Source organism: Podarcis filfolensis (assembly GCF_964270895.1).
Source record: "Podarcis filfolensis genome assembly, chromosome: Z".
NCBI lineage: Eukaryota > Metazoa > Chordata > Lepidosauria > Squamata > Lacertidae > Podarcis > Podarcis filfolensis.
In genome coordinates this window covers 25165997-25179185 of record NC_139617.1, presented here as the reverse complement: position 1 = coordinate 25179185, position 13189 = coordinate 25165997, and the positions used below count along the sequence as shown (strand labels likewise).

Below are 13189 nucleotides of genomic sequence, written 5' to 3'. Positions count from 1 at the left end.
GGCCAGGCAGAACAACTCTGTCTTACAGGCCCTGCAGAAAGAAATCAGATCCCACAGGCCCCTGGTCTCATGAGACAGAGCGTTCCACCAGGCCGGGGCCAGTGTTGAAAAGGCCCTGGCCCTGGTTGTGGCTAATCTAACTTCCTTAGGGCCTGGGACTTATAGGGTGTTGCTATTTATAGACCTTAAGGTCCTCCGCGGGGCATACCAGGAGAGGCAGTCCCGTAGGTACGAGAGTCCTAGGCCACAAAGGGCTTTAAAGGTCAAAACCAGCACCTTAAACCTGACCCTGTACTCCACCGGGAGCCAGTGCAGCTGGAAAAGCACTGGGTGAATGTGGTCCCGCAGTTGCCGTGGCATTCTGCACCTGCTGGAGTTTCTGGAACAACTTCAAGGGCAGTCCCACGTAGAGCGAGTTACAGTAATCAAGCCAGGACGTGACCATCACATGGATCACTGTGGCCCGATCAGGGCGGGAAAGGTAAGGGACCAACCGTTTGATATGGCGGAGATGGAAAAATGCCGCCTTTGCAGTAGCTGCAACCTGCGCCTCCATGGAGAGGGAGGCATCGAAGGTTACACCCAAACTCAAAGGGCCCCACACATTTGTACCATCAAACACACACAAGTACAACTCCACGAGAAGAAAACCCAATTGGCCTAGGGTTCTATCTTGTGTGGAGCCCAAAATGAGTATGCAGATACTCATATAGGACTCATTCACACAAACCACCAGGTGGCTGGCATTTGTGGCATCAACAAGAGGGATGGCTAACTTGCGTGACCCAGTGAAATAGCCTTACGTGTTTTCAATACATAGAGGCCAAAGGATGACACCCACCTACACCCATGTGCTAATGAACCCCTACAGCGTGGGTATGGCAGTAGCATGAGACAAGAATTCTCCAACATTTTCACCCCCCAAAACCATAAAAATCTGTTTTTACTGCTTCTGAGGCATCCAGTCTAGGGAACCTCCTACTAACCTTCCCATCCATCCAGTCTAGGGAACCTCCTACTAACAGTGCTTCAGTGTTACCTGGATTGAGCTTCAGTTTGTTGGCTCTTACCCAGTCCGTTACTGAGGCAAGGCAATGGTCAAGTACAACCACTGCCTCACCGGCAGGTGTAAAGGCAGTATGCTGAGCTTGGTTGCTGGCAACGTACTCCGGAGTTTTATGTAGATGTTAAAAAGCATGGGGGATAAAATTGAACCCTGAGAAACCCCACACTGAAGGCTCCAAGGTGAAGAACTTCCCACTCCCTGGAAACGACCACACAAGTACAACTGGAACCACCACAAAACAGTGCCATCCACCCCCAATTTGTGTTGGCATGCACCGGCCGGTGTACTGGGCGAACTCCAGTCCTTGGTGCAGCATGAATCTCCGACCCGAGCTTCAGAAGCTAGGGCACGCTACTCAGCAGAGTAAACGCCGCGCAAACAGAAGAGGCAGGAGTTGTTGTGTGAGCATATTTACAAGCAGTTTATTCAGCGTACATCAGGACAAAAGGAAACATGTCTAATCTCCTTCGTGTCCAAAGCAAAAAAGCAAAAGCAATACACAAATGGAAGTTCTCAGCATATTGTGCTGGAGTGTAAACAGACATGTGACACACAACAATCATGCCTGTTCCTTAAGGTGGAACAGAATATTCCAACAATTTGGACAGCTGCTCCAGGATACCATGAGGTCAAGAATTAACAAGGAGACATTTCCCGTCTCTCTCCCAACAGTGGGCATCATACAGGGTGACCAAAACAATTCCTATGACAAAACTGGGCCTAAATCCCAATTGAAATGTATATAGAAAATCAGTTTCCTCCAAGAGCGCCTGGATCTGATCTGTGGCCACCCACTCCAGGCCCTTGCCTAAGGGGAGATTAGGAACTGGCCAATAGTTTTTCTGAGTCCTTAGATTTTCCGAGTTCAGTGAGGGTTTCTTAAGGAGTGGCCTCCTTCAAGCAGGCAGGGACCACCCTCTCTTGCAAGGAGACATTAATCATCTCCCTGGCCCAGCCACCTGGCCCCTCCCTGCTAGTTTTTATCAGCCAAGATGAACTAAGGTCCAGAATGCAAATGGCCGTCCTGATCAATCCAAGCACCTTGTCCACATTTTTTATTCTTACCAACTGAAACTCATCCAACACAACAGGACTAGACAGTGCTCTGGACACTCCTTGGTCACCTCCGCTGTAACAGCAGAGTTAAGATCCTGGTGGATGCAAGCGGTTTTATTATTTGCAAAGCTAAGTGTCTATGATTTATTCAAGTATTTTCATGGGGAACCTATATTTAAAGGTGGATGAGGGCAGATGCAAAATGTAACCAAGTTTTAATATGCTTGGGCATAACTATGCTACAAAAGAGTCAAAATCTCTCTTCCAAACCCCCCCTTTTAAAAAAATAATATATATTTTTTATGTAGCCAGTAAAATGGTTACGTACAAACTCAACAAATCATGGATAAAACAGCACAAAGCAACACAGTGTAACAAAAGCAGTTCCAAAGCAGCTCAAAAAAATAGCCTCGGGGTGTTGAGGTCTTCCTAATATCTCTCCAATAGCTTCTTTTACTAGAAATACATGGAAGCCCAGAGACAATTATCATTCTCCTTCACACAATCTTCTCCCAGCTGTACTTATTTGCACCAAGATTTTCAAATTCTAGGAAGACTTCAAGTTAGTCAGGATCTGCATCCTCACCTTGTTGTTACAGCTATTTTAATTTCCCACCAAAACAAATACAACTTGTGACAGATAGTGCTTGTATACAATGTGTATGAATGAGTCATCAATGCAAGTAAACCATAACAGTATTTTCCTATATTGATTTAAATACCGAAGCCACAGACCAGCATTCTTAAATAAGTCAGTTTGATTTTTGCTGTTCTGAAGTTGGTAATTCCTGGCAAGAGGAAGTTTCTTTCAAAGAGAAGGTACTTTCTCACATCCACAGTACGACCATCCTGAAAGCCAATTATCTTGTCCAGAGAAGCATAGCCAACTGCTGCTCCCCACTAATTAGGGCAGTCCTGGAAGCGGAAGCAGTCACTCGCAATCTTCCACACTGTGTTGTTGTTTGTGGTTTGTGCTGTTAATAAGAAGTTCTGATTGAAGTACTGCTGCTTGCTCCCATCAAATTTGACAGACCCACATGTCACAACAAGGATGGTGTTATGGTTCAGAGTGGCTTGCTCTAAAGAAAGAAACAGAACAGAAGATATTAAGGCATGCCAGTATATCACAAGCCTACTTTTATACAGAACTGCTATCAAGCATTTCAAAGTTATTGCTTCTTCCTCCTCTTTCTAACTAAAACACCTGTAAAATGCAACCAACAATACAGTCAGTATTACAGAAGCTTGCAGTGCAATCATGAAACAGGTATGCACATGTGTGTGAAGCTCAAGAAGTATTAGTAAGTTTATCTTGTTATTATACGGTTTAACCCTAGGATGGCTAACCTGTGGCCCTCCATGTATTGTTGGACTCTCATTTCCCAGCATAGCCAAAAGTCAGGGATGGCAAGAGAGTCATTGGTGCCACAACTTACCCACCAATGGTTTAGTCCAAGGTGCCACTTTACAATGTTCTATGGGTGTCTAGAAAGCAGCTTCTACCAAGTCAGAATATTGGTCCACCTACCTCAGTGTTGTCTACACTGAGTGGCAGCAGCTCTCCAGGATTTCAGACAGGGAGTCTATCCCAGTACCATCTTGAGAGGCTGGAGGCTGAATCTGGGACCTTCGGTGTGCAAACCAGATGCTCTGCCACTGAGGTATGCCTCTTCTCTAACTTGCAAACTAGCAAACTCCCCCCCCCTTATTCATTATTTCATTTTCAATATGTATATATCCAATAACAATACTTCCGTTGATAGTTTAGAAGTAAAAATTAGAACCATAAAATACAAAAATGCAACATGAAAACAGAATCCACAAAAATAGCAGTAATTTCAGTGCTATTTTTTGCCATCCTGACTATGTTTTGCTTGTTACTATGCTATGCATACTTGTTTTATAGAAGTGAGTCATGGGCAACTTACACCTGCTAGGAGCAAAGCCTTTCACTTGTGCTGCATCAGGTAGATTTTGGGCATCACATGGCAGGGCAGAGTCTCAAACAAAGGTGTGCTCTCCCAAGCCCACATTCCTAGCATGTTCACATTTCTGTTCCAGAAACATCCACACAAGTTTAGTCAGGTACACAGAATGGAAGATGGCAGGATCCCTAAGGATGTGCTCCAAGTGGAGCTGGCTTCACGGACTAGGCCTGCTGGCAGACTGACTCTGTGTTACAAAGATGTCTGCAAATGTGACATGGAGGCTGGGGTTGCCGCTGTATGGCAATCCCTTACAGACAATTGCAATGCCTGGAGACAGACAGTCAGGCTGTGTGTCCACAGCAGTGACCAGAGGATGAATGACCACTGAAAGGAGCACAAAGAGAAGAAATGCCACGGTGCACCTGCAGCAGCAAAACCAAACGTCTTCATCTGCCCTACTGGACTCTACAGCCAAAGCAGGCGCTGTAACTCTCCAGTGGTTTGACTTTACCCCCAAAGGTGAGCACTTCAATTATCTCCCTAGACAGATGGATGCTAACATTGTAAACTGCCCCGTGACCCTCAGATGAAGGACAGTATAGAAATGTAATTTTAAAAATTAAAAATATGAAATAAGTTGGGCAAAGGACTGTCCAAAGAGGTGACTTACAGGAAACTCAAATTAAACCTTAAGGCTTCTAAAAAACAATTATATTCAGGTTATGTCCACACCAGCACTCTTTCTACAGTTCATAGGATTTTGCTCTGTCCTGTCCAGCATCCTTTAAGGTGGGATAGGAAATGATGTTCTAAAAAGCATACTGTCCAACAAGACAATGACTTGTTCCCAACAACAGCATACAAATCAATATGGCCAATCTGACACAACACCACCCTTCCACACACATACAAACAAACCATACTGCAGCCAACTGAACGCAACCAACCAAGCTCTGGACTCTTCAATCTCTCACAATGCTAATAAAAATCAATAACTATATAAATAAAGGACCTACCCATGAAATGCTGACACAAAAATCTTGCACAATAGAATGAAAAGACCACTATCCCCCCAACCCTCTCCCTCCTTCTTTTTCTCCCCTGTTCCCCCTAAGTCTGTGACAATAGTGTCTCATACCGAACGTAAGCAAACTGTGAAAAAGACTCTATGAGTTGAAAGTGGAGACACTATATGTACTTTTCCTTGTTTATTTGTTTGTTTTGTATCACAAAAAACATTTAATAAGCATGTTTTTAAAGCATGTTGCCACACTTCTTGCACTAGTTTTCTGCTTGAGCTACGAAGATCAGCACAAATAGGAACAAAGCTGCTCCTCGCAACCTTTTCCAAAAGACCATCAGGGACACTATGGATGCTTTTCCATTTCTACAATTTTTTGGAAGAATATGCAGAAACGTCACAAGAACAGATTGGGTAGACATAATTTAACCACATAATTCAGAAACGCAAAGAAACAACTGAAATTTCTGAAACTGGGATGATTGCAAGTTACATAATGTGAAAAGGTTAAATAATTCTGCTTACATATTTAGAATCAAGCTATCTTCCCTGATTTGTGGGCTACACTGTTTGACAAGGCATCTTACCATGAACAGGCTGGCAATCAAATGTGGTAACTTGAAAATCACTTGAAGGCAACATTTCAAAGAATTCTGCAAGTGCTGCTTGCCCAGATACTGCATTCCCATTCCAAACCAGGGTCGCTTTGTCCAGGTAGAGTTTGGTCAACACCTGAGAAACATTAGGAAGCATTAAGTGAACTCCAAAGGGAAACTGTGCTTTAATTACAGCACGCCTTCCTATATAGGTTGCTGCATCCAGATACAGTATTTACATTTCCCCCTTTCCTTTAGGGTTTTTTTTAAAAAAAAAATCTGAAAGGCTTTTTAAAGAAGTCCCCCAACAAAATGCACAGAGTTGCTTTAAAGTCTTGCAATTAACACACCCAAATCAAAGCACCAAGTATAGGATGTGGGAGACTTTGCTTGGCAGTAGTACACTGGAAAAGGAACTAGGTATCTTAGCTGATCACATTCTAAGTATGAGCAAACAGCATGATGCACCTGCTAAAACAGTAAGAGAAACAACCTAACATTAAGAACTGTTTTAACAGTGAAATAGACTGTTTTGGGAGGCAATGAGTCTCCTTTGCTGGAGGTGTGTAAGCAGGGGTTGGACAGCCATCTGTTAGGGATGCAAGAAGTTGCACCCTGCATTGCAAATCCTACACTGAGCCGGGACTTGGCTTCCAAAGTCCCTTCCAATTCTTTGGTTCTATGTCTACAGAAAGGTGAGCACCACTGAGTTCAAAGGGAGAAACACTCAGGTTAAGTAGCTACCATTTCATGTCAACTAACTGGAACTGCTCAGTCATTGCTTCCACACTTCCGTGTACCTATTTGTACTATTTATAACACAATCCTATACATGTCTATTTAAACACCACTGCGTTCAATAGGACTTACAGGCAAGTGGTATAGGATTGTAGCCTTTGGATGCAGTCCTTTACAGATATTCTCACAGAGTAAACTCCCACTGAACATATTTTTGAGTAAACATACAGAGGATCAAGCTGTTAAGAGATAGAAACAAATGACATGTGTTTGAAGGCTGTGTCCATGACAACATGGAATGATCTAATAATCTCAGCATGTACAAATATGTATATTAGCATGAATAATATCAGCACATACAACATCAGAACTCAGATATGTACTTTGCGAAATGCAGTAAATACCGTATTTTTCGCCCCATAGGACGCACCGGCCCATAGGACGCATCAAGTTTTTTGGGGGGGGGAAATAAAGGAAAAAATTTTTATTCCCCCCCCCAGGCGCTTGTGGTGCTGGCAGCGGGGAGAAGCGCTCTTCTCCCCGCCGCCCGCCTTCAGACCAGGTCCGGGGACAGCGGGGAGACGCGCTGCACCTCCCCGCTATCCCCGGAGCTTGCGGGGCAGGCAGCGGGGAGAAGCGCTCTTCTCCCCACCGCCCGCCTGCAGACTAGGTCCAGGGACAGCGGGAAGACGCGCTGCGCCTCCCCACTGTCCCCGGAGCTTGCGGGGCTGGCGGCGGGGAGAAGCGCTCTTCTCCCCGCCGCCCGCCTTCAGACCAGGTCCGGGGACAGCAGGAGACGCGCTGCGCCTCCCCGCTGTCCCCGGAGCTTGCGGGGCAGGCAGCGGGGAGAAGTGCTCTTCTCCCCACCGCCTGCCTGCAGACTAGGTCCGGGGACAGCGGGAAGACGCGCTGCGCCTCCCCACTGTCCCCGGAGCTTGCGGGGCTGGCGGCGGGGTCTCCCCTCTCACTCTCCAGGCTTCAGCGAAAGCCTGCATTCGCCCCATAGGACGCACACACATTTCCTCTTCATTTTTGGAGGGGAAAAAGTGCGTCCTATAGGGCGAAAAATACGGTAATTCTTCTAAAAAATCCAAACCCCACACCAAACACAAAAGCTGTTGGGAATCTACATACCCGTCTCCTTTTATCCATGGTTTCATAGTAAATATTTGCAAATTCTTCAGCAGCTCTGCAAGCTTGATCCACATAGGTTTTAAAGTTCTAAACATAAAAACACAGCTCAATGAAACCATTTTCGAAGGGTGTCAACAGTAAAGTAAAGATGTCAGATGCAGAGAAGGGAACTCCATTATGTAAAGTTCTAATTGATTTCCTTTTTGTGACAAGCAAGTCCTAGTATGGTTAATGGATGGAAATCTCTTCCATAGTTTTGCTTTGTTGTAACCCCTGCCCCAAAGCCATACAACTTTATATAAGTGACTAGCAGAAATGACCTATGACTATGATTTTGTCGACCATAACTACATGAAACAGTCCCAGACAGTATCAGCATAAACAGAGGAAGAGAAGCAGCAGTGAAGTTATGCCTTCAACTATGTGCTAGGAGAAAGGCAGCAAAGGGATTGTTTCTGGGGGGAGGGGGTGAATGTGCTCTTGCACCATGAACTTTGTAGTGGGCCCTTCTCCTGTGATGGCCACCTAGGACCACATACTTGTTTGTTCCATCCCTCCCCATTCCATTCACATAACAAGCCTGTAAGGTTAGGCTGAGAGAGAAAAAGAGCACACTAGTGGCCCGATATCTCCCAGTGGCCTCACAGCTGAAACTCTTGAACAAAGCAACCTCCAAGGATCCGACCTCATTTGCCATTGCCTCTGCAGCAGCGGAAGCCTGGCAATACATTCCTTGGAAGCCGGTTCTTCCGCCCGAGGATGTGGCCTCACATTGCCTCGTGGGCCGGCCCTCCACTTAGGAGGCCACGTGTGTCCCTCCCTCCCTCCCAAATTTATCAACACAACGAACGCGGTTAGGCAGGCAGAGGCTAGGCCACCCTAAGAGCTACGCGGCAGGGCGACCTGAACCCACGTCTTCAGTCTCAGGGGCCGACACTCTAACCACTGCCCCGCGCTACCTCCTCAGCTTCCACTCTTACCACAGATGTAGTAGCCATGTGGGCGACGTCCCTCGAGGACTGAGGTAGAGAAGTGAGAGGCCAGGCTCGCCTTAGGGGCAACCTGCTCCTCTGGAGGAAGCACGCACAGGCGTTGGCTGGAAGAGAAGCGCGAACAGTCAAGACGGACCCAGGAGACGGCGAGACAGGTAGGCGGAAACGGAAGCGCGGTCTCCGAGGAAGGAGTTAGTTCCGCCATAGAGTTGCCAATGCCTAGAGCGGCACCGCTCTAGGAAGAGATCCTGGCAAACGGGTAGCTTCATGCGTCGGCCAGAACTTCCGGTCGCCTGTCGCCATGGCGACGAATGACAGGTTTTCCGCTGCGTTTGGGCTCTCCCCCCCCGGTGTTCCGGTTTAGCGTAACTCTTTCTCCCGCCCCCTTCGCCACGTGCCTTTCCTGCTGCTTAGCATTGCAGGATCCACCAGCTTCACTCCAGAAAGGCAGTCTGGCATAGTGGTTAGGGCGAGGGTGGTGAGTCTGCGGCCCTCCAGGCGTTGCTGGACAGCAGCTCCCATAATCGCTGCCCATTGGCGGTGTTGGCTGGGCTGATGGGAACTGGAGCCCAGCCACACTTGGAGCGCCAAATGTTGGCAAACCATGCATTAAAAAGAAACACACATATACAAAGAATCCTGGGAACTGTAGCTTACCACCTAAAGTGCTGCAGTTCCCAGCACGTGGGAAACTATAAAGTTCTCGGGATTCTTTGAAGAGGAATGTGCCTAAATGTAGGGCGTGTGCTCAGTCTAATCCTTAGTCGACCGTGTGCGGCATGAGGCTTTTTTTACTCTGTGAGTGAGCCCGTCGCTTCCTCTCTCCGCCGAATTTCACCTCGCAGGGCTGTTGTTGTGAGGATAAAAAGGAAAGAGAGGGAACCAAGTGTGCTGTCTTTCGCTCCTCAGAGGAAGGTGGTATGTAAATGTAACGCATATAAATGTGCATGAAATTACACTCCTGGTCACCTATTGCCACCACAAAATGTATAGCGACAGACTTCTACTGGGCCTCAGCTGAATGTCCAGGACCTTTGTAGGAAGACTGAGCAATATGTTATTTCGGCGTCCACAACTCTTTAGCGGCTCATACAATATCTCCCTTTTATCTTTTAAATTCCAAAGAGCTAGATCTGCCTGCAGATATGGAAAATTCCACCTTCTTTTTCTGCTATGGTGCTAAGTGGGGATGCAGCAACGTGTAAAATTACAGTAGAAAACAAATCTATCCCAAACATCCCTTGGTGGGCATAAATTAGAGGGTGCTTGAATCTATCTTTAAAAATATTAAATCTTTATTATGACCATTTCATTTCTTTCCCAACTTTTTCTGTTTCTAACTGTCTTTTAAGAACCAATAGGGGGCATAGGAGTGCTTTGCATTGGTAGAAACTGAAAAATGAACTGCTTTTGCTTTAGGATAAATAATTACAGTAGAGACGTGAGCTCCAGTGAAACTGATGTTAACTCAACATAACTGCTGATTTTCCAAACCAGCTAATAAAAATAAGTGGGTAAAAAAATAACCAAAAAGGTCTGGATGACCCAGAGACAGGGGGTGGGTGGCAATTTCTAAGAGGGTGTTTATTTTACCTCAAATTCTGGTTACCAAGATTTCCAGCTGTTCAGCAGGCCCTTACTGGTGTACTTTTATCTAGGGTGAGCTTGTGTCTTACAGAAGACAGTCCTCTATTATGAAGGTTATAAGAGGACAGTCCTCAGTCTGAAGGGTTGTCCAGGGCAAGTCCAGTTTAAAGAATAAGAATCCTAAGAAGAGGGCTTTGAAGTTAGCAGCACCCATACAGCAGAATGAGAGGGCAAACAGAACACTTGGTCACAGGTGAGATATCTGGTGATAATCAGATTCTCACATTTCTATTATGATAGCAAATTTTCTGATATTGCATCGATACCTATAAGTTAATATGCAAATTTGATGCTAAATGGCGCCTTTTGTCCTCCTTGCTGTGATGCAGTTCCTCCTAAGTCTTTTCCCCTGCAACAGTGCTTAAGTGGCTACCGTATTCTTTGATCTTCAGCAGCAACAAAAAACACTTTTCAGAGCATGGATAGCTATTTATTATACAACAAATGAACATGGAACTTTACAGCGTGAGTGACATAAAAAACAAACAAGAAGCTACTTTCATTCACTTGGAGTTTTCAGCCTAAACTTTGGCTCTGTACATATTACCGTTTACTCTGGCTACAGTGCACTCCAACCACTGGTGTTCTGAAGCTGTGTACACATGACATTAGCCACAATCCATATTTGTCCTGTAGTTTCTTGAAAAATACAGCATTTTCTGTCAAACCAGATTCCATCCGATTTGAAAATGTAAGTCACATTCACTTTGCAGTTAAACTGATGTATGTACATTTCAGGCAACCATAGCCCATGCACAGATGGCAGCTTCACTGAATAGGAGTTTGCAGCGGCAGGAGGGGTGTGTGTGGCAGGCATGGGGAGGCAAGTCAGGTAAAGCACATCAGGTGAAGACATTTCTGCCCCATTTGGGCATGTGCAGCAACATGCAAATATGAATTGAAAAGCAGCATGGGGCGCGGAGGAGGTGACCTTGTTGCATTTTAAATCACTAATGTATACATAGCCTTTGACAGAGGGGAAGACAAGAGCTGACTCAGATAGTGGCAGATTTTCGAGACTTAGTATGAACATCTTGGCCAATATGAATGGGGCCACCAGCTTCGGTGCTTGTTGCCATAGCATCTTATTTTAAGAAGTATTTTATAGTTGGCCCAGACATGCACATGATTACAGGTGCACATTTTTTAATTTTTTTTAGTTTTAAAACAAAATTGTGCTTATTTCCAAGTAAATGTATCTAGCATTATCCCAGCAGAAGCAACCCCTGTTTTATTTGTCTACTCCTGGGTGTGTGGTTATTTCAGTGAGTTTAAATGCAAAACTGCACATCTTAAAGCAGGGTTCTTTCTCAAAGCAGGGTTTAGGGATATGGGAACCTGAGGGGGTGGGAAGAAGAGAAAGGTGAATCAGAGAATCAGAGAAGTTGGAAGGACCACCAGGGTCATCTAGTCCAATCCCCTGCAATGCTGCCTAAAGGGGGACCACCCATAAGTTCAGGGTCTAACTCTGCTTCTGGGAAGGAAGAACAGCAGGAGCAAGGAAGAGCAGGACAGACTTTTGGAAATTCAGTCACACACACCACTTGTTTTCTACTGCAGATTAAGCCACCATTCAAGACAGAGCATCAGGGTTTAGCTGAAAAGTTGGCAATCCATTACTGATCATGAGAGTTATTGGCAACCTCTGTTGCTGTTTAAAACCACGATTTTCCTCTCAGTGGTGCAGGAGGTTACCATGGGGGACGGTTTGTTTGTTTGTTTGTTTGTAAGGAGCTGATTGCAGAAAAGGAGGGTGAGGGGAGACCTGGACATGGATGTGAAGGTGAAAATAGGTGCAAAGCGTGGGTGCAGAACAGAAGAGAGAAGTGGCTTCAGAAATGGGGTTGGGATGGTGAAAAATGAGCTTAGTAGGAAAGGGAAGCTCTAGGAGGTTAATGTGGGGAAAATTGTCAGGGATTGGTGGGCAGAATGAGCAAGGGTCCAGGCCCTAGCACTGAGATATTTTTGTTTGCGTGCAGCAAAATAAGAATTGGAAAAACAGGGTAAAAAAAACAACTTTTATTTATCTCACTTCTCAATGGTCTCTGCGACAAAGGGAGCCATCTCTCTACACAAAGGAATAATAGAATCTCATGCTGGAAGACACTTATTAGATCATAGCCTGTCTCCCCGCCAGTCGGGCAGGATTGTTCCTGACAACAGATTAATAGTACCATCCACCAACAAGTGTTGCAAGCAAACAGATGATCTTTTCTTTTGCTTGCTATTCTTGTAGAGAGAATATTGTCATTTTAACAAGATTTTGTTGTTGTTGTTGTTACTACCAATGAAATACTGTTCCTTAAAAATAAAATCCTGCAGATGCCTCCTCCTGGATTGTTCCTAAGTGAGGTTCTGTCTTCTTCTCAAGTCTGTGTTTCCTTCCTCTGAGTCTGCAAGAAGTTGGGAAGGAGACCTGGCTTCCAAGCTACTTCAATGGAGCCTTCTCATCCCCCAGACAGACTAATGCCTGTTAAAGGAGTCAACAGTGGAAATGTCCATCCCATGTGCTTGCGCATACACACACACACAGACCCACACCCCAAACTTTCTGTTTACCAGGGATGTTTCTGAAGCAAGTGATATATTTTTATTTTCAGATTATCCATTTCAACCAAACTTTACATGTTTTTTTTAAAAAAATGTTTGATTGGATGTACTCTTTTATAATTTTACCACCTGCTGTTTTTAAAGTCTGTTTCTGTTGCTAATGTTTAATGAACCACATCTACTCTTTTTGCAGTGCTTTTCTCTGTCTCAATTTGACTCAAGAAAATCACAATTTTATAGTTCAAATCGGGGAAGATAAATACAGTAAATGGACAAAAGTACGAAGATTCACAAATTTTTTAGGGGTAGGCGTACCTCTGCGTCCCCCCAGAAAAAGAACACTGCTCTTATGTAAACCTCTCTCTCCCACTGTGTGTGGTTATATACATCTAGCCATTGTTGGTGTTCATGTTTCTCTCTGAACTTTCTGTAATATTCACAGTTAGCACCATATTCACAGC

At 45.1% G+C, this 13189-nt stretch overlaps 1 protein-coding gene across 2 annotated transcripts; it reads right to left on the bottom strand.

Annotated features, from left to right (window-relative positions):
* Positions 1–1460: 1460 nt before the first annotated feature.
* On the bottom strand, positions 1461–8687 carry NXT2 (nuclear transport factor 2 like export factor 2). 2 transcript variants are annotated; one of them, XM_083596178.1, is made up of 5 exons: positions 8520–8674; positions 7540–7626; positions 6538–6644; positions 5659–5803; positions 1461–3201 (listed from the first exon to the last, which is right to left on the bottom strand). In XM_083596178.1, the coding sequence occupies exons 3-5, from the start codon at positions 6613–6615 to the stop codon at positions 3023–3025; spliced, it is 402 nt and encodes a 133-aa protein (XP_083452304.1). In that variant the 5' UTR covers positions 6616–6644; positions 7540–7626; positions 8520–8674; the 3' UTR covers positions 1461–3022. The 2 variants fall into 2 exon arrangements, with proteins under 2 accessions (XP_083452304.1, XP_083452303.1); XM_083596177.1 differs by lacking the exon at positions 6538–6644 and having other exon boundaries at positions 8520–8687.
* Positions 8688–13189: the final 4502 nt, after the last annotated feature.